The 21213-nt window shown below is 35.4% G+C and overlaps 1 protein-coding gene across 1 annotated transcript in view; it reads right to left on the bottom strand.

Moving 5' to 3' along the window:
* The window catches only part of slc9a7 (solute carrier family 9 member 7), a 118818-nt gene that overhangs the window by 64447 nt on the left and 33158 nt on the right, over positions 1-21213 (bottom strand). The window contains exons 4-8 of the mRNA XM_061977557.2: positions 19785-19861; positions 17923-18035; positions 17748-17853; positions 12088-12229; positions 11889-11994 (exon numbers count right to left, since the gene is read on the bottom strand). Coding sequence (XP_061833541.2) covers positions 11889-11994; positions 12088-12229; positions 17748-17853; positions 17923-18035; positions 19785-19861 — 544 coding nt within the window. The remainder of the gene's footprint in view (positions 1-11888; positions 11995-12087; positions 12230-17747; positions 17854-17922; positions 18036-19784; positions 19862-21213) is intronic.

The raw sequence follows: 21213 nt of genomic DNA, 5'->3' as shown, positions 1-21213 counted from the left end.
AAACCAGAAATGTATAGATTTTGACACTTGGCGCCATCTTAAAAGTATGCTAAATTTACTTACATTATCATGCAAACATTAGCATGTTTACGGTTTATGCTACCATTTTAGCTCATTTAAACAAAAAATTAATCGATTTTGATACTTGGCACCATCTTAGAAATACGATAACTTTTCCTATGTCCTCACACTAATGTTAGCATGCTACCATTTTAGCTTATTATCATCATTTAAACCTGAAATTAATGGATTTTGATACTTGCCGCCATCTTAGAGGTACGCTAACTTTTTATTATGTTATCATGCTAACATTAGCATGCTTATTGTATATGCTACCATTTTAACTCATTTTGATCATTTAAACCAAAAATGTATAGATTTTGACACTTGGCGCCATCTTAAAAGTATGCTAAATATACTTACATTATCATGCGAACATTAGCATGTTTACGGTTTATGCTACCATTTTAGCTCATTTAAACAAAAAATTAATCGATTTTGATACTTGGCACCATCTTAGAAATACGATAACTTTTCCTATGTCCTCACACTAATGTTAGCATGCTAACATTTTAGCTCATTTTGATCATTTAAACCTGAAATTAATGGATTTTGATACTTGCCGCCATCTTAGAGGTACGCTAACTTTTTATTATGTTATCATGCTAACATTAGCATGCTTATTGTATATGCTACCATTTTAGCGCATTTTGATCATTTAAACCAAAATTTTATGGATTTTGACACTTGGCGCCATCTTTAAAGTATGCTAAATTTACTTACGTTATCATGCTAACATTAGCATGTTTACGGTTTACGCTACCATTTTAGCTCATTTAAACAAGAAATTAATGGCTTTTGATACTTGGCGCCATCTTAGAAGTACGCTAACTTTTTCCTATGTTATCATGCTAAAATTAGCATGCTTATTGTATATACTACCATTTTAGCTCATTTTGATCATTTAAACCAGAAATGTATAGATTTTGACACTTGGCGCCATCTTAAAAGTATGCTAAATTTACTGACATTATCATGCAAACATTAGCATGTTTACGGTTTATGCTACCATTTTAGCTCATTTAAACAAAAAATTAATCGATTTTGATACTTGGCGCCATCTTAGAAATACGATAACTTTTCCTATGTCCTCACACTAATGTTAGCATGCTACCATTTTAGCTCATTTTGATCATTTAAACCTACAATTAATGGATTTTGACAGTTGGCGCCATTTTAGAAGTACGTTAACTTTTCCTAAGCTATCATGCTAACATTAAAATGCTAACATTGGCATGCTAATGATTTATGCTACCATTTTAGCTCATTTTGATAATTTAAGCCTAAAATTAATGGGTTTTGATACTTGGCTCCATCTAAGAGGTACGCTAACTTTTCCTATGTTATCATGCTAACATTAGCATGCTTATTTTATATGCTACCATTTTAGCTCATTTTGATCATTTAAACTGTAAATGTATGGATTTTGATACTTGGCGCCATCTTAGAAGTACGCTAACTTTTCCTACGTTATCATGCTAACTTTAGCATGCTAACATTGTCATGATAACGGTTTATGCTACCATTTTAGCTCATTTTGATCATTTAAACCTGAAATTAATGGATTTTGATACTTGGCGCCGTCTTAGAGGTACGCTAACTTTTTATTATGTTATCATGCTAACATTAGCATGCTTATTGTATATGCTACCATTTTAGCGCATTTTGATCATTTAAACCAAAATTTTATGGATTTTGACACTTGGCGCCATCTTTAAAGTATGCTAAATTTACTTACGTTATCATGCTAACATTAGCATGTTTACAGTTTATGCTACCATTTTAGCTCATTTAAACAAAAAATTAATGGACTTTGATACATTGCGCCATCTTAGAAGTACGCTAACTTTTTCCTATGTTATAATGCTAACATTAGCATGCTTATTGTATATACTACCATTTTAGCTCATTTTGATAATTTAAACCAAAAATTTATAGATTTTGACATTTGGCGCCATCTTAAAAGTATGCTAAATTTACTTACATTATCATGCTAACATTAGCATGTTTACGGTTTATGCTACCATTTTAGCTCATTTAAACAAAAAGTTAATGGATATTGATAATTGGCGCCATCTTAGAAGTACGCTAACTTTTTTCCTATGTTATCATGCTAACATTAGCATGCTTATTGTAAATGCTACCATTTTAGCGCATTTTGATCATTTAAAACAAAATTTTATGGCTTTTGACACTTGGCGCCATCTTTAAAGTATGCTAAATTTACTTACATTATCATGCTAACATTAGCATGTTTACGGTTTATGCTACCATTTTAGCTTATTTAAACAAAAAATGTATGGATTTTGATACTTGGCACCATCTTGGAAATACGCTAACTTTTCCTATGTCCTCACACTAATGTTAGCATGCTACCATTTTAGCTAATTTTGATCATTTAAACCTAAAATTCATGGATTTTGATAGTTGGCGCCATTTTAGAAGTACGTTAACTTTTCCTAAGCTATCATGCTAACATTAAAATGCTAACATTGGAATGCTAATGATTTATGCTACAATTTTTGCTCATTTTGATCATTTAAACCTAAAATTAATGGGTTTTGATACTTGGCGCCATCTTAGAGGTACGCTAACTTTTCCTATGTTATCATGTTAACATTGACATGCTAATGGTTTATGCTACCATTTTAGCTCATTTTGATCATTTAAACCTGAAATTAATGGATTTTGATACTTGGCGCCATCTTTAAAGTATACTAAATTTACTTACGTTATCATGCTAACATTAGCATGTTTACGGTTTATGCTACCATTTTAGCTCATTTAAACAAAAAGTTAATGGATTTTGATACTTGGCACCATCTTAGAAGTACACTAACTTTTTTCCTATGTTATCATGCTAACATTAGCATGCTTATTGTATATGCTACCATTTTAGCGCATTTTGATCATTTAAACCAAAATTTTATGGATTTTGACACTTGGCGCCATCTTTAAAGTATGCTAAATTTACTTACATTATCATGCTAACATTAGCATGTTTACGGTTTATGCTACCATTTTAGCTCATTTAAACAAAAAATGTATGGATTTTGATACTTGGCGCCATCTTGGAAATACGCTAACTTTTCCTATGTCCTCACACTAATGTTAGCATGCTACCATTTTAGCTCATTTTGATCATTTAAACCTAAAATTAATGGATTTTGATAGTTGGCGCCATTTTAGAAGTACGTTAACTTTTCTTAAGCTATCATGCTAACATTAAAATGCTAACATTGGCATGCTAATGATTTATGCTACAATTTTAGCTCATTTTGATCATTTAAACCTGAAATTAATGGATTTTGATACTTGGCGCCATCTTAGAAGTACGCTAACTTTTCCTATCTTCTCACACTAATGTTAGCATGCTATCATTTTAGCTCATTTAATCTATTTTAACCTAAATATGAGGGCTTTTGATAATTGGTGCCATCTTAGAAGTGCGTTAACTTTTCCTACGTTATCATGCTAACATTAGCATGCTAACATTGGCATGTTAACGGTTTATGCTACCATTTTAGCTGATTTTGAACATTTAAAAATAAAATTAATGGATTTTGATAGTTGGCGCCATCTTAGAAGTACATTAACTTTTCCTACGCTATCATGCTAACATTAGCATACTAACATTGGCATGTTAACGGTTTATGCTACCATTTTAGCTGATTTTGAACATTTAAAAATAAAATTAATGGATTTTGATAGTTGGCGCCATTTTAGAAGTACATTAACTTTTCCTACGCTATCATGCTAACATTAGCATGCTAATAGTTTATGCTATCATTTTAGCTCATTTAAACCTAAAATTAATGGATTTTGATAATTGGCGCCATCTTAAAAGTACCCTAACTTCTCCTACGTTATCATGCTAACTAGCATGCTTATAGTTTATGCTACCATTTTAGCTCATTTTGATCATTTAAACCAAAAATTTATGGATTTTGATACTTGGCGCCATCTTAGAAGTACACTAACTTTTCCTATCTCCTCACACTAATGTTAGCATGCTATCATTTTAGCTCATTTAATCTATTTTAACCTAAATATGAGGGCTTTTGATATTTGGCGCCATCTTAGAAGTACGGTAACTTTTCCTACGTTATCATGCTAACATTAGCATGCTAACATTGTAATGATAACGGTTTATGCTACCATTTTAGCTCATTTTGATCATTTAAACCTAAAATTTATGGATTTTGATAGTTGGCGCCATCTTAGAAGTACATTAACTTTTCCTACGCTATCATGCTAACATTAGCATACTAACATTGGCATGCTAATAGTTTATGCTATCATTTTAGCTCATTTAAACCAAAAATGTATGGATTTCGATACTTGGTGCCATCTTAAAAGTACCCTAACTTCCCCTACGTCATCATGCTAACAATAGCATGCTTATGGTTTATGCTACCATTTTAGCTCATTTTGATCATTTAAACCAAAAATGTATGGATTTTGATACTTGGCGCCATCTTAGAAGTACGCTAACTTTTCCTATGTCCTCACACTAATGTTAGCATGCTAACATTAGCATGCTAACATTGTCATGTTAACGGTTTATGCTACCATTTTAGCTCATTTTGATCATTTAAACCTAAAATTAAAGGATTTTGATGGTTGGCGCCTGCTTAGAAGTACATTAACTTTTCCTATGCTATCATGCTAACATTAGAATGCTAAAATTGGCATGCTAATGGTTTATGCTACCATTTTAGCTCATTTTGATAATTTAAACCTGAAATTAATGGATTTTGATACTTGCCGCCATCTTAGAGGTAGGCTAACTTTTCCTATCTCCTCATACTAAAGTTAGCATGCTATCATTTTAGCTCATTTAATCTATTTTAACCTAAATATGAGGGATTTTGATAATTGGCGCCATCTTAGAAGTACGCTAACTTCTCCTACGTCATCATGCTAACAATAGCATGCTTATGGTTTATGCTACAATTTTAGCTCATTTTGATAATTTAAACCAAAAATGTATGGATTTTGATACTTGGCGCCATCTTAGAGGTACGCTAACTTTTCGTATGTCCTCACACTAATGTTAGCATGCTATCATTTTAACTCATTTAATCTATTTTAACCTAAATATGAGGGATTTTGATAATTGGCGCCATCTTAGAAGTACATTAACTTTTCCTACTTTATCATGCTAACATTAGCATGCTAACATTGTCATGTTAATGGTTTATGCTATCATTTTAACTCATTTAAACCAAAAATGTATGGATTTCGATACTTGGCGCCATCTTAAAAGTACCCTAACTTCTCCTACGTCATCATGCTAACAATAGCATGCTTATGGTTTATGCTACCATTTTAGCTCATTTTGATCATTTAAACCTGAAATTAATGGATTTTGATACTTGCCGCCATCTCAGAGGTACGCTAACTTTTCCTATGTCCTCACACTAATGTTAGCATGCTATCATTTTAGCTAATTTAATCTATTTTAACCTATATATGAGGGCTTTTGATAATTGGCGCCATCTTAGAAGTACATTAACTTTTCCTACACTATCATGCTAACATTAGCATACCAACATTGGCATGCTAATAGTTTATGCTATCATTTTAACTCATTTAAACCAAAAATGTATGGATTTCGAAACTTGGCGCCATCTTAAAAGTACCCTACCTTCTCCTATGTCATCATGCTAACAATAGCATGCTTATGGTTTATGCTACAATTTTAGCTCATTTTGATCATTTAAACCAAGCATTTATGGATTTTGATACTTGGCGCCATCTTAGAAGTACGCTAACTTTTCCTATGTCTTTACATTAATGTTAGCATGCTATCATTTTAGCTCATTTAATCTATTCTAACCTATATATGAGGGCTTTTGATAATTGGCGCAATTTTAGAAGTATGCTAACTTCTCCTACGTTATCATGCTAACATTAGCATGCTTATTAAATATGCTACCATTTTAGCTCATTTTGATCATTTAAACCAAAAATGTATGGATTTTGATACTTGGCGCCATCTTAGAGGTACGCTAACTTATCCTATCTCCTCACACTAATGTTAGCATGCTATCATTTTAACTTTTAATCTATTTTAACCTAAATATGAAGGATTTTGATAGTTGGTGCCATCTTAGAAGTACGGTAACTTTTCCAACGTTATCATGCTAACATTAGCATGCTAACATTGTCATGTTAACGGTTTATGCTACCATTTTAGCTCATTTTGGTCATTTAAACCTAAAATTTATGGATTTCGATAGTTGGCGCCATCTAAGAAGTACGTTAACTTTTCCTACGCTATCATGCTAACATAAGAATGCTAAAATTGGCAAGCTTATGGTTTATGCTACCATTTTAGCTCATTTTGATCATTTAAACCTGAAATTAATGGATTTTGATACTTGCCGCCATCTTAGAAGTACGCTAACTTTTCCTATCTCCTCACACTAGTGTTAGCATGCTATTATTTTAGCTCATTTAATCTATTTTAACCTAAATATGAGGGCTTTTGATAATTGGCGCCATCTTAGAAGTACATTAACTTTTCCTACGCTATCATGCTAACATTAGCATACTAACATTGGCATGCTAATAGCTTATGCTATCATTTTAGCTCATTTAAACCTAAAATTAATGGATTTTGATACTTGGCGCCATCTTAAAAGTACCCTAACTTCTCCTACGTTATCATGCTAACTAGCATGCTTATAGTTTATGCTACCATTTTAGCTCATTTTGATCATTTAAACCAAAAATGTATGGATACTTGGCGCCATCTTAGAAGTACGCTAACTTTTCCTATCTCCGCACACTAATGTTAGCATGCTATCATTTTAGCTCATTTAATCTATTTTAACCTAAAATTAATGGGTTATGCTAACATTAGCATCCCAACATTGGCATGCTAATAGTTTATGCTATCATTTTAACTAATTTAAACCAAAAATTTATGGATTTTGATAGTTGGCGCCATCTTAGAAGTACACTAACTTTTCCTATCTCCTTACACTAATGTTAGCATGCTATCATTTTAACTCATTTAATCTATTTTAACCTAAATATGAGGGATTTTGATAGTTGGCGCCATCTTAACAGTACGGTAATTTTTCCTACGTTATCATGCTAACATTAGCATGCTAACATTGGCATGTTAACGGTTTATGCTACCATTTTAGCTGATTTTGAGCATTTAAACCTAAAATTAATGGATTTTGATAGTTGGCGCCTGCTTAGAAGTACATTAACTTTTCCTACGCTATCATGCTAACATTAGCATAATAACATTGGCATGCTAATGGTTTATGCTGTCATGTTAGCTCATTTTGATAATTTAAACCTAAAATTTATGGATTTTGATAGTTGGCTCCATCTTAGAAGTACATTAACTTTTCCTACTCTATCATGCTAACATTAGAATGCTAACATTGGCATGCTAATGGTTTATGCTACCATTTTAGCTAATTTAAACCAAACATTTATGGATTTCGATACTTGGTGCCATCTTAAAAGTACCCTAACTTCTCTTACGTCATCAAGCTAACAATAGCATGCTTATGGTTTATGCCACCCTTTTAGCTCATTTTGATCATTTAAACCAAAAATGTATGGATTTTGATACTTGGCGCCATCTTAGAAGTACGCTAACTTTTCCTATGTCCTCACACTAATGTTAGCATGCTATCATTTTAAATCATTTAATCTATTTTAACCTAAATATGAGAGATTTTGATATTTGGTGCCATCTTAGAAGTACGGTAACTTTTCCTACATTATCATGCTAACATTAACATGCTAACATTGTCATGTTAATGGTTTATGCTACCATTTTAGCTGATTTTGAGCATTTAAACCTAAAATGAATGGATTTTGATAGTTGGCGCCTGCTTAGAAGTACATTAACTTTTCCTTGGCTATCATGCTAACATTAGCATAATAACATTGGCATGCTAATGGTTTATACTATCATGTTAGCTTATTTTGATAATTTAAACGTAAAATTTATGGATTTTGATGGTTGGCTCCATCTAAGAAGTACGTTAACTTTTCCTACGCTATCATGCTAACATTAGAATGCTAACATTGGCATGCTAATGGTTTATGCTACCATTTTAGCTCATTTTGATCATTTAAACCTGAAATGAATGGATTTTGATACTTGCCGCCATCTTAGAGGTACGCTAACGTTTCCTATCCCTTCACACTAATGCTAGCATGCTATCATTTAAGCTCATTTAATTTATTTTAACCTAAATATGAGGGATTATGATAATTGGCGCCATCTTAGAAGTACGGTAACTTTTCCTACGTTATCATGCAAACATTAGCATGCTAACATTGGCATGTTAACGGTTTATGCTACCATTTTAGCTCATTTTGAACATTAAAACCTAAAATTAATGGATTTTGATAGTTGGCGCCATTTTAGAAGTACATTAACTTTTCCTAAGCTATCATGTTAACATTAGCATACTAACATTGGCATGCTAATGGTTTATGCTATAATTTTAGCTCATTTAAACCTAAAATTAATGGATTTCGATACTTGGCGCCATCTTAAAAGTACCCTAACTTCTCCTACGTCATCATGCTAACTCGCATGCTTATGGTTTATGCTACCATTTGAGCTCATTTTGATCATTTAAACAAAAAATGCTATCATTTTAGCTCATTTAAACTATTTTAACCTAAATTTTAGGGGTTTTGATAATTGGCGCCATCTAGAAGTACATTAACTTTTCCTACTTTATCATGCTAACATTAGCATGCTAACATTGTCATGTTAATGATTTATGCTATCATTTTAACTCATTTAAACCAAAAATTTATGGATTTCGATACTTGGCGCCATCTTAAAAGTACCCTAACTTCTCCTACGTCATCATGCTAACAATAGCATGCTTATGGTTTATGCTACCATTTTAGCTCATTTTGATCATTTAAACCTGAAATTAATGGATTTTGATACTTGCCGCCATCTTAGAGGTACGCTAACTTTTTCTATGTCCTCACACTAATGTTAGCATGCTATCATTTTAGCTCATTTAATCTATTTTAACCTAAATATGAGGGCTTTTGATAATTGGCGCCATCTTAGAAGTACATTAACTTTTCCTATGTTATCATGCTAACATTAGCATGCTTATTGTATATGCTACCATTTTAGCTCATTTTGATCATTTAAACCAAAAATGTATGGATTTTGATACTTGGCGCCATCTTAGAAATACGCTAACTTTTCCTATCTTCGCACACTAATGTTAGCATGCTATCATTTTAGCTCATTTAATCTATTTTAACCTAAAATTAATGGATTTTGATAGTTGCCGCCATCTTAGAAGTATGGTAAGTTTTCCTACGTTATCATGTTAACATTAGCATGCTAACATTGGCATGCTAATAGTTTATGCTATCATTTTAGCTCATTTAAACCTAAAATTAATGGATTTCGATACTTGGCGCCATCTTAAAAGTACCCTAACTTCTCCTACGTCATCATGCTAACAATAGCATGCTTATGGTTTATGCTACCATTTTAGCTCATTTTGATCATTTAAACCTGAAATTAATGGATTTTGATACTTGCCGCCATCTTAGAGGTACGCTAACTTTTCCTATGTCCTCACACTAATGTTAGCATGCTATCATTTTAGCTCATTTAATCTATTTTAACCTAAATATGAGGGCTTTTGATAATTGGCGCCATCTTAGAAGTACATTAACTTTTCCTATGTTATCATGCTAACATTAGAATGCTTATTGTATATGCTACCATTTTAGCTCATTTTGATCATTTAAACCAAAAATGTATGGATTTTGATACTTGGCGCCATCTTAGAAATACGCTAACTTTTCCTATCTTCGCACACTAATGTTAGCATGCTATCATTTTAGCTCATTTAATCTATTTTAACCTAAAATTAATGGATTTTGATAGTTGCCGCCATCTTAGAAGTATGGTAAGTTTTCCTACGTTATCATGTTAACATTAGCATGCTAACATTGGCATGCTAATAGTTTATGCTATCATTTTAGCTCATTTAAACCTAAAATTAATGGATTTCGATACTTGGCGCCATCTTAAAAGTACCCTAACTTCTCCTACGTCATCATGCTAACAATAGCATGCTTATGGTTTATGCTACCATTTTAGCTCATTTTGATCATTTAAACCTGAAATTAATGGATTTTGATACTTGCCGCCATCTTAGAGGTACGCTAACTTTTCCTATGTCCTCACACTAATGTTAGCATGCTATCATTTTAGCTCATTTAATCTATTTTAACCTAAATATGAGGGCTTTTGATAATTGGCGCCATCTCAGAAGTACATTAACTTTTCCTATGTTATCATGCTAATATTAGCATGCTTATTGTATATGCTACCATTTTAGCTCATTTTGATCATTTAAACCAAAAATGTATGGATTTTGATACTTGGCGCCATCTTAGAAATACGCTAACTTTTCCTATCTTCGCACACTAATGTTAGCATGCTATCATTTTAGCTCATTTAATCTATTTTAACCTAAAATTAATGGATTTTGATAGTTGCCGCCATCTTAGAAGTACGGTAACTTTTCCTACGTTATCATGCTAACATTAGCATGCTTATTGTATATGCTACCATTTTAGCTCATTTTGATCATTTAAACCAAAAATGTATGGATTTTGATACTTGGCGCCATCTTAGAAATACGCTAACTTTTCCTATCTTCGCACACTAATGTTAGCATGCTATCATTTTAGCTCATTTAATCTATTTTAACCTAAAATTAATGGATTTTGATAGTTGCCGCCATCTTAGAAGTATGGTAAGTTTTCCTACGTTATCATGTTAACACTAGCATGCTAACATTGGCATGCTAATAGTTTATGCTATCATTTTAGCTCATTTAAACCTAAAATTAATGGATTTCGATACTTGGCGCCATCTTAAAAGTACCCTAACTTCTCCTACGTCATCATGCTAATAATAGCATGTTTATAGTTTATGCTACCATTTTAGCTCATTTTGATCATTTAAACCTGAAATTAATGGATTTTGATACTTGCCGCCATCTTAGAGGTACGCTAACTTTTCCTATGTCCTCACACTAATGTTAGCATGCTATCATTTTAGCTCATTTAATCTATTTTAACCTAAATATGAGGGCTTTTGATAATTGGCGCCATCTTAGAAGTACATTAACTTTTCCTATGTTATCATGCTAACATTAGCATGCTTATTGTATATGCTACCATTTTAGCTCATTTTGATCATTTAAACCAAAAATGTATGGATTTTGATACTTGGCGCCATCTTAGAAATACGCTAACTTTTCCTATCTTCGCACACTAATGTTAGCATGCTATCATGTTAGCTCATTTAATCTATTTTAACCTAAAATTAATGGATTTTGATAGTTGCCGCCATCTTAGAAGTATGGTAAGTTTTCCTACGTTATCATGTTAACATTAGCATGCTAACATTGGCATGCTAATAGTTTATGCTATCATTTTAGCTCATTTAAACCTAAAATTAATGGATTTCAATACTTGGCGCCATCTTAAAAGTACCCTAACTTCTCCTACGTCATCATGCTAATAATAGCATGTTTATAGTTTATGCTACCATTTTAGCTCATTTTGATCATTTAAACCTGAAATGTATGGATTTCGATACTTGGCGCCATCTTAGAAGTACACTAACTTTTCCTATGTCCTAATGCTAACGTTAGCATGCTATCATTTTATGCTAGCATTCTAGCTTATTTGATTAATTTGAATCAAAATATGATAGCTGTAGGAACTTATCACCATCTTAGAAGTACGCAAACTTTTCTGGTGTGGGTCTCGGAGCTCACCCGTGAATCCGCAGGCCTCGGCCAGCAGGAAGGTGCTCCAGGACATGAGGAAGAAGAGGGCGGTCTCCAGCAGGGGGAAGCAGTGCAGCTTGGTGAACTTGGTGACGTGGGAGCGCACGGCGTTAAGGCGCCAACATTCCATTTTCACTCTTCAAACGTGTCTATGTTCTTCAAACCGTGGACTGCGGGAAAAGGATATGAGGGCGGTCACCACCCCCGTGGCGGCGCCCATCATGAAGGAGCCGCTGAAGATGCCCAGGAAGACGCCCACCGACTTGAAGAAGGCGGCGGCGTCGAACGTGTGCGTGTTGGCGCCTCTCGGCTGGTACGCCAGGATGGAGCTGGAAGGCGCAAAACAACGTTTTTAAAAGAGCAAGAAGGTGAATAAAAAGGTGAAAAATATTACATTTAGTTATGGATTGGTTTTAATGTAGAAAAAAACAATATGTCAAACGTTTTTGATTGAGTCCTTGAACGCGTGCTTTACATGCGCTATGCAGTCTCACCAGCATAGGGTGGCAGAGTACTTCTTCTTTGCTACTACTCCCAGTAATCCATCCATACATTTTCTACCGCTTGTCCCTTCTTGGGGTCGCGGGGGGGGGGGGGGGGGGATGCTGGAGCCTATCTCAGCTGCAATCGGGCGGAAGGCGGGGTACACTCTGGACAAGTCGCCACCTCATCACAGGGCCAACACAGATAGACAGACAACATTCACACTCACATTCACACACTAGGGACCATTTAGTGCTGCCAATCAACCTATCCCCAGGTGCATGTCTTTGGAGGTGGGAGGAAGCCAGAGTACCCGGAGGGAACCCACACAGTCACGGGGAGAACATGCAAACTCCACACAGAAAGATCCCGAGGCCGGGATTGAACTCAGGACTGCTCAGGACCTTCGTATTGTGAGGCAGATGCACTAACCCCTGGTCCACCGTGCTGCCACTCCCAGTAATAATAGTACTAAAGAAATCATATATATATATATATATATATATATTAGAGATGCGCGGTTTGCGGACACAACCGCGGAGTCCGTGGATTATCCGCGGATCGGGCGGATGAAATAAAAAAAAATAAGATTTTATCCGCTCGCGGGTCGGGTCGGGCGGATTAATTAGATTTTTTTTTTTTGTTTGTTTTGTTTTTTTTTTGTTTTTTTGCGGGTGGCAGTTAAACCAATTCGAAAATATATATACATAGTTAAATGTTGTTACCCACATACGAAAAACGAGCAGGCACCTGCAGCATATGCCACAACAGAAGAAGAAAAAAGAAAAGAGATGGACACTTTTACGGAGCGGAGAAGGGACGCCTCGCCGGGGTCCGGGACCGAGGCCCCTTCCCCTGAGAGGGCCCCACCGGGAGCCGTAGCTGAGGCGATCCGCGAGGAGGGCCCGACGCACGTCCAGGGTCACTACCGCGCCCACCGCACCGACACCCCGCCTCGTCCGCTTTCGCCGCGGCCGGCGTCACGCGCAGCAGGTAAGCAGCTTACCTGCCCGCCACCCCCGTGGCCGGGGGCTCGTAACATGGGTCACTCCGCGCGCTCCGCCCGCGCAGCTTACCTGCTTGCCACCCCTGTTGCCGGGGGTGCGTAACAGGGGTCACTCCGCGCGTAGTGCGCTCATGAAAGGGGTGGGGCTCACCCTGGTTGATATAGAGAGCAGGACGGTGGCCATGGAAGTTGGAACCCGCTAAGGAGTGTGTAACAACCCACCTGCCGAATCAACTAGCCCTGAAAATGGATGGCGCTGGAGCGTGGGCCCATACCTGGCTGTCGCCGGCAGCGAGACGCGCTTGGAGGTGCGCTCAGCGCGGCTCCCATATGATTGCGCACTGGTGTGCGTCTGGGTCGTGACAGCGTGGCACGCGAATGTCTGTGCATTGGATCAGTCTCCTTTCTTTAACAGGCAAAAGCTTTATAACCTCACCATACCTGCCAACTTTTAAATCAGAAAAACCTAGTAGCCAGGGTCCAAGGGCCGCAGGCCCCGGTAGGTCCAGGACAAAGTCCTGGTGGAGGGTTCAGGGCTTCGCCCCCCGACACAAAATGACTATTAGCATTCAGACAGGTTAAAATGTTGCTAAAACCATCACTTTTCTATCAGTCACAGTGACTTTTCAAAACAAAAATATTACAGCAAAAATCATATGGGTTGATTGACATGTTTATTCTGTAAGCTAACTTCAATAGTTTGAAATTATTTTGACAGTTAATGCCAGTTATCCTGTCAACCTTTCACAAGACTTCAATTTGTTAATTGAAAGTATAAATAGTATAAACACTTTTTACAGTATGTCGTGCTGTGAAATACAGCCGACAGGATTGCGCATGCATGGTGCAGGAGAACAAAGGACTTCTTTCATTTAAGGTTTGTGATAAACCATCAAACTCATTCGTTAAAAGGACTCTATAGTAATATAAAGCGAATTTTTCTGGACATTATCATGCAAGAAAAGTTTATTTTTGGGATCGCGATCACCGCGTAATGATTTTTAAAGGTTGCATTACATTATTAACTGTCCCATGTGATCAGCCAGTGCGATTGGAAGTCCATGCTCAATTATTGCCTCCGTAAATAAAACTTCGGCATTTATCACATCCAAAGAATCTGTTTGGGCGACGAAAAACGTTGAAAGTTTTCCACTTGTATCGCTAGCAACGGCATTAGACTTGTGTTTTTTTGTCCCAACGTGGTCTTTTACATCGCTAATTCCTCCGTGTCCGATCGAAAAATCTTGTCTGCACAAGGTGCAATTCGCGTAGTTTTCACCCTTTTTTTAATTTAATTTTTTTTATTAATATTAGATATATAACAACGGGCGGATGGTGGGCGGGTGTAGTTCTGATCAAACGTTACATCGGGTGGATGGCGGATGGTTGACGACTTTCTGACGCGGTTGCGGATGAAATAATTGCCTATCCGCGCATCTCTAGTATATACATATATATATATATATATATATACATATATATATATATATGTGTATCGTATTTTTCGGACTATATTTTTCATAGTTTGGCCGGGGGTGCGACTTGTGTGTGAAATGATTAACACATTAGCGTAAAATATCAAATAATATTATTTATCTCATTCACGTAAGAGACTAGACGTATAAGATTTCATGGGATTTAGCGATTAGGAGTGACAGATTGTTTGGTAAACGTATAGCATGTTCTATATGTTATAGTTATTTACCATAATATGTTACGTTAACATACCAGTTGGTTATTTATGCCTCATATAACGTACACTTATTCAGCCTGTTGTTCACTATTCTTTATTTATTTTAAATTGCCTTTCAAATGCCTATTCTTGGTGTTGGCTTTTATCAAATACATTTCCCCCAAAAATGCGACTTATACTCCAGTGCGACTTATATGTGTTTTTTTTCTTCTTTATTATGCATTTTCGGCAGGTGCGACTTATACTCCGGTGCGACTTATGCTCCGAAAAATACGGTATATATATATATACATTTATATATATATATATATATATATACATATATATAATACGAAGGTGCTGAGTAGTCTTGGGTTCAATCCCAGGCTCGGGATCTTTCTGTGTGGAGTTTGCATGTTCTCCCCGTGACTGCATGGGTTCCCTCCGGGTACTCCGGCTTCCTCCCACCTCCAAAGACATGCACCTGGGGATAAGTTGATTGGCAACACTAAATTGGCCCTAGTGTGTGAATGTGAGTGTGAATGTTGTCTGTCTATCTGTGTTGGCCCTGTGATGAGGTGGCGACTTGTCCAGGGTGTACCCCGCCTTCCGCCCGATTGTAGCCCAACCCCTCCACGTGCAAGACCGAATCCACCCAAAAAAAGTCACTTAACAAGAAGCCAAAAAGTGCAAAAACAACATTGCTCGCGCCGGAGGAGTCGTGAACGACTGCAGGGACACAACATTAGGTACACCTGCAGACTGCAGCACGGATGTCATTGTCACACCGCGGTGAGGGAAGTTAAAGTTAAGTTAAAGTACCAATGATTGTCACACACACACTAGGTGTGGTGAAATTTGTCCTCTGCATTTGACCCATCCCCTTGTTCACCCCCTGGGAGGTGAGGGGAGCAGTGGGAAGCAGCGGTGCCGTGCCCGGGAATCATTTTTGGTGATTTAACCCCCAATTCCAACCCTTGATGCTGAGTGCCAAGCAGGGAGGTAATGGGTCCCATTTGTATAGTCTTTGGTATGACTCGGCCGGGGTCTGAACTCACAACCTACCCATTTCAGGGCGGACACTCTAACCACTAGGCCACTGAGTAAGTCTTGTCTTGGTTTTTTCTGTCTTGTGATTTACATGTTTTATTTTGAAAAGCAACTCCTCTTGTTTCAGATCACGGGTCCTTCCTCTTGTGTCACCAGTCTGACGTCATTCCTGACCCTTGATTGTTTCCACCTGTTTCCCATTACCCTCATGTTCTTTATAAGCCCATGTCTCCCCTTGTTCTGTGCCAGATTGTCTCGAGCTTTCGTGCCTGTCTTGCGTTCCAAGTTCATGTTCATGTCCATGCCTTGCCTCGTCCCACGTCTACGTCCTTGCTTCCAGAATATCCCACGCTCTAATTTTGAATTAACTTTTTCTCCTCCCTCAGAGCGACTTTTGTTATTCAACCTTTTTCTACCGCAGTGGTGAGTTATAATTTTTCCCTAAAGATTTTTCCTCAAAGTTTTTGAGTGATTTTTTGTTTACATTTATTAGAGTAGTAAGTTTTATAGTCTTTATTTTCTTCCTCCTGTTGGAGCGTTTTTTTGTTGAAGTTTTTTGATTACAGATACGGTGCTAATTATAATTGTCCTTATTTTTGTATTTCCTCCTTTTGGAGTGATTTTCGGTTTTTCCCTTTTGGAACATTTTGTCGATAGCTATTTTTGTAATTTCATAGTATTTGAATTTACTCTGCTCTGGAGGCTTAAAAGGTTTTTTCAAAATAAAAGCTTTTATTTGGAATCACATCTCTGCATCTGAGTCCCTTCCTTCGTCCAAGCCTGACATTCATATTTCATTCATTCACAACTCCTCCAACACCAACACCACTGTTCCCGCACTTATAAGTAGAGGTAAGACCATAATAAAGTTTTTTTAATTAAATGTGCTTTTTTGTGTGCTACAGTTTGAATGTGTAAAGTTAAAGTACCAATGATTGTCACACACACACTAGGTGTGGTGAAATTTGTCCTCTGCATTTGACCCATCCCCTTGATCACCCCCTGGGAGGTGGGCAGCAGCGGCGCCGCGCCCGGGAATAATTGTTGGTGATTTAACCCCCAATTCCAACCCTTGATGCTGAGTGCCAAGCAGGGAAGAATGCTGGTATGAGCTTTTAAACATAACCCGTTAACTGCTGCCAATCAAATGGTGAATAAGATACTCTTTAGGGTTCATATGTTTGTAAATCTGACTGTGATGAAGTCAGTGACTCACCAGCCATCAACCTCACTGCACGTCACTGATAGATAGATATAGTATTGATTTAGAAAATGTGTATATATTATATATATATGTATATATACATATTTATACATATATGTATATACATACATATATGTATATTCATGAATATATATATATATATATACATGTATGTGTATATATAGATAGATATACACGTATATAAATATATAGATAGTACTGATATATAGGTAGCATTGATTTTGAAAATGAAAAATATGAAAATGGCTGCCGTAAAATACATAAAATACAAGAATTTCAATCAAATATTAATAAAACTCCTGAAAGAAAGCGTCCCTACTTTGCGGAAATTCACTTAGCGCAGGTGAGTGTGGGAGGTGATGATGGGGGAAGACTGAGGGAGGAGGTTGCAAAAAGGAGAGAGAGTCTCACGAGGACAAGACGATGGCCACCGCGTCGTTCATCACACTCTCGCCAAACAGCAGCGCGTAAAGATCACCGTCTGCGTGCAGCTCGTTGAAGATGGCCAACACCGTCACTGCAGCAAGACAACAACACTGTCAGCCTGTGTGTGTGTGTGTGTGTGTTGGGGGCGGGGCCTCCTTGCCTGGGTCGGTGGCGGAGATGATGGCGCCGAAGAAAAGACAGTCGGTGTAGTAGAACTTGTCACTCAGCTGACCCAATACTTGCATCACCTTCACCACGCCGTACATCAGATTCCTGCAGGCCACAAAGTACTCGCTAACATGTACAAAGTACAAGCTAACATGTACAAAGTACAAGGTAATGTGTACAAAATACAAGGTAACATGCACAAAGTACAAGCTCACTATTTGGCAAGCAGGAGTCAGGCTGGCTCCTCTACTAAAGGACATTATTAAGCATTAACCAACTCTTGGTCCCAACACTTTTGCAAAAATGGTATACTCCAATAAAATGAAATAAAATAATAACAATAATAACAATAATAGTAATCACCCGATGACAAAACAATAAATAATAACAATAATAATAATCACCCAATGACGAAACAATAAATAATACTATAAATAATAATAACAATAATATTATTCACCCGATGACAAAACAATAAATAACAATAACATCAATCACCGAATGATGAAACAATAAATAATAATAACAATAATATTAATCACCCGATGACAAAATAATAATACTAATAAAAATAACAATAACAATAATTTAATCACCTGATGACAAATCAATAACTAATAATAATAATATTGATCACCCAATGACGAAACAATAAATAATAATACTAATAATAATAACAATAATAACAATAAATAATCACCCGATGACAAAACAATAAATAATAATCACCAGATGACGAAACAACAAATAATAATACTAATAATAATAACGATAATAACAATAATATTAATCACCCGATGACAAAGCAATAAATAATAACAATAATATTAATCACCCAATGACAAAACAATAAATAATAACAATAATAATAATCACCCGATGAGGAAACAATAAGCAATAATACTAATAATAATAACAATAATATTTATCACCCGATGACAAAACAATAAATACTAATAACAATAATATTAATCACCCAATGACAAAACAATAAATAATAATACTAATAATAATAACAATAATAATAATATTAATAACGCGATGACAAAACAATGAATGATAATAATAATAATAATCACCCGATGAGGAAACAATAAGTAATAATACTAATAATAATAACAATAATATTAATCACCCGATGACAAAATAATAAATACTAATAATAATAATATTAATCAACCAATGACAAAACAATAATTAATAATACTAATAATAATAACAATAATATTAATAACCCGATGACAAAACAATAAATAATAACAATAATAATAATCACCCGATGAGGAAACTATAAGCAATAATACTAATAATAATAACAATAATATTAATCACCGGATGACAAAACAATACATACTAATAACAATAATAGTAATCACCTGATGACAAAACAATAAATAATCATACTAATAATAATAACAATAATATTAATAACCCTATGACAAAACAATAAAGATTAATAACAATAATATTAATCACCCAATGACAAAACAATAAATAATAATACTAATGATAATAACAATAATAACAATAATCACCCGATGACAAAACAATAAATAATAATAACAATAATAATAATCACCTGATGACAAAACAATGAATAATAATAACAATAATAAAATATAAATCACCCGATGACAAAACAATATATATTAATAACAATAATATTAATCACCCAATGACAAAACAATAAATAATAATACTAACGATACTAACAATAATCACCCGATGACAAAACAATAAATAATAATAACAATAATAATAATCACCAGATAACAAAACAATAAATAATAATAACAATAATAATAATCACCAAATAACAAAACAATAAATAATAATAACAATAATAATAATCACCCGATGACGAAACAGGACACGGCGGTGCCCAGGAAGGCGTAGGTGAGAATGGAGCCCAGATTCCTGAAGAAGAGTTTCTGAGAGACAAAAGGAGAAGAAGAAGAGGAAGAAAAGAGACTTTATTGAGAAAATGTTTTTGCAACATTTGAAATAAAGTCAGGGAAATGTTACTACACTTGAGTACAGGCAGATGTATCCACCTAAATATCGACACTCTTTTATATCTTTATTTATTTGTTTGTATTTACATATTTTATGTGTGTTTCATTGTTACTTTTTTATCTGTTGATTTGTGGACTTATTGTTATAATGGTATTTATATGTATATTTTTATATATTTTATTTTTGTGACATTGTTACTTTTTCTATTATTTTGTGGAATTTGTATGTTTTTATCATTTTATTTACATGTATATTTTTACATATTTTATTTTTGTGACATTGTTACTTTTTTCTTATTTTGTGGACATTTTATGTTTTTATCATTTTATTTATATGTATATTTTTACATATTTTATTTTTGTGGCATTGTTGCTTTTTTTTATCTGTTGTTTTGTGGACTTGTGTGTGTGGGGGTGGGGGTGGGTGTGTGTGTGTGTGTGGGGGGGGGGGGGGGGGGGTTTGCAAACACGATCAACTAATCTAACCAGTTTTAGAACAAACATGTGAACATTTGTTTATCTTTATGTGACCTTTAAGCCCGTAAACATCACGTGTAACTGTTTAGAGTCACAGTACTTGTTGGCCGCCATATGCAAAGATGAAGTGGTAGAAAATGACACAAAATGGACTACACAATATGTAGGATTAACACTACACTAACATAGGACTACAAAAATGGCCGCCCAGTGCAAAGATGACTGGTAGAAAATGAGCAATAGTGAGTACACAAATGGACTACACAATATGTAGAATTTACACTACACTAACAGAGGACTACAAAAATGGCCGAAGTTGTAGAAAAGGACACAATAGTCAGTACACAAATGGACTACACGATATGTAGAATTTACACTACACTAACAGAGGACTACAAAAATGGCCGAAGTTGTAGAAAAGGACACAATAGTCAGTACACAAATGGACTACACTATATGTAGAATTTACACTACACTAACAAAGGACTACAAAAATGGCCGAAATGGTAGAAAAGGACACAATAGTCAGTAGACAAATGGACTACACAATATGTAGAATTTACACTACACTAACAGAGGACTACAAAAATGGCCGAAATGTTAGAAAAGGACACAATAGTCAGTACACAAATGGACTACACCATATGTAGTATTTACACTACACTAACAAAGGACTACAAAAATGGCCGAAGTGGTAGAAAAGGACACAATAGTCAGTACACAAATGGACTACACAATATGTAGTGTTTACACTACACTAACAAAGTACTACAAAAATGGCCGAAGTGGTA

Source organism: Nerophis lumbriciformis, linkage group LG18 (genome assembly GCF_033978685.3).
Source record: "Nerophis lumbriciformis linkage group LG18, RoL_Nlum_v2.1, whole genome shotgun sequence".
Classification (NCBI taxonomy): domain Eukaryota; kingdom Metazoa; phylum Chordata; class Actinopteri; order Syngnathiformes; family Syngnathidae; genus Nerophis; species Nerophis lumbriciformis.
This window is presented reverse-complemented; position numbering and strand designations above follow the sequence as displayed.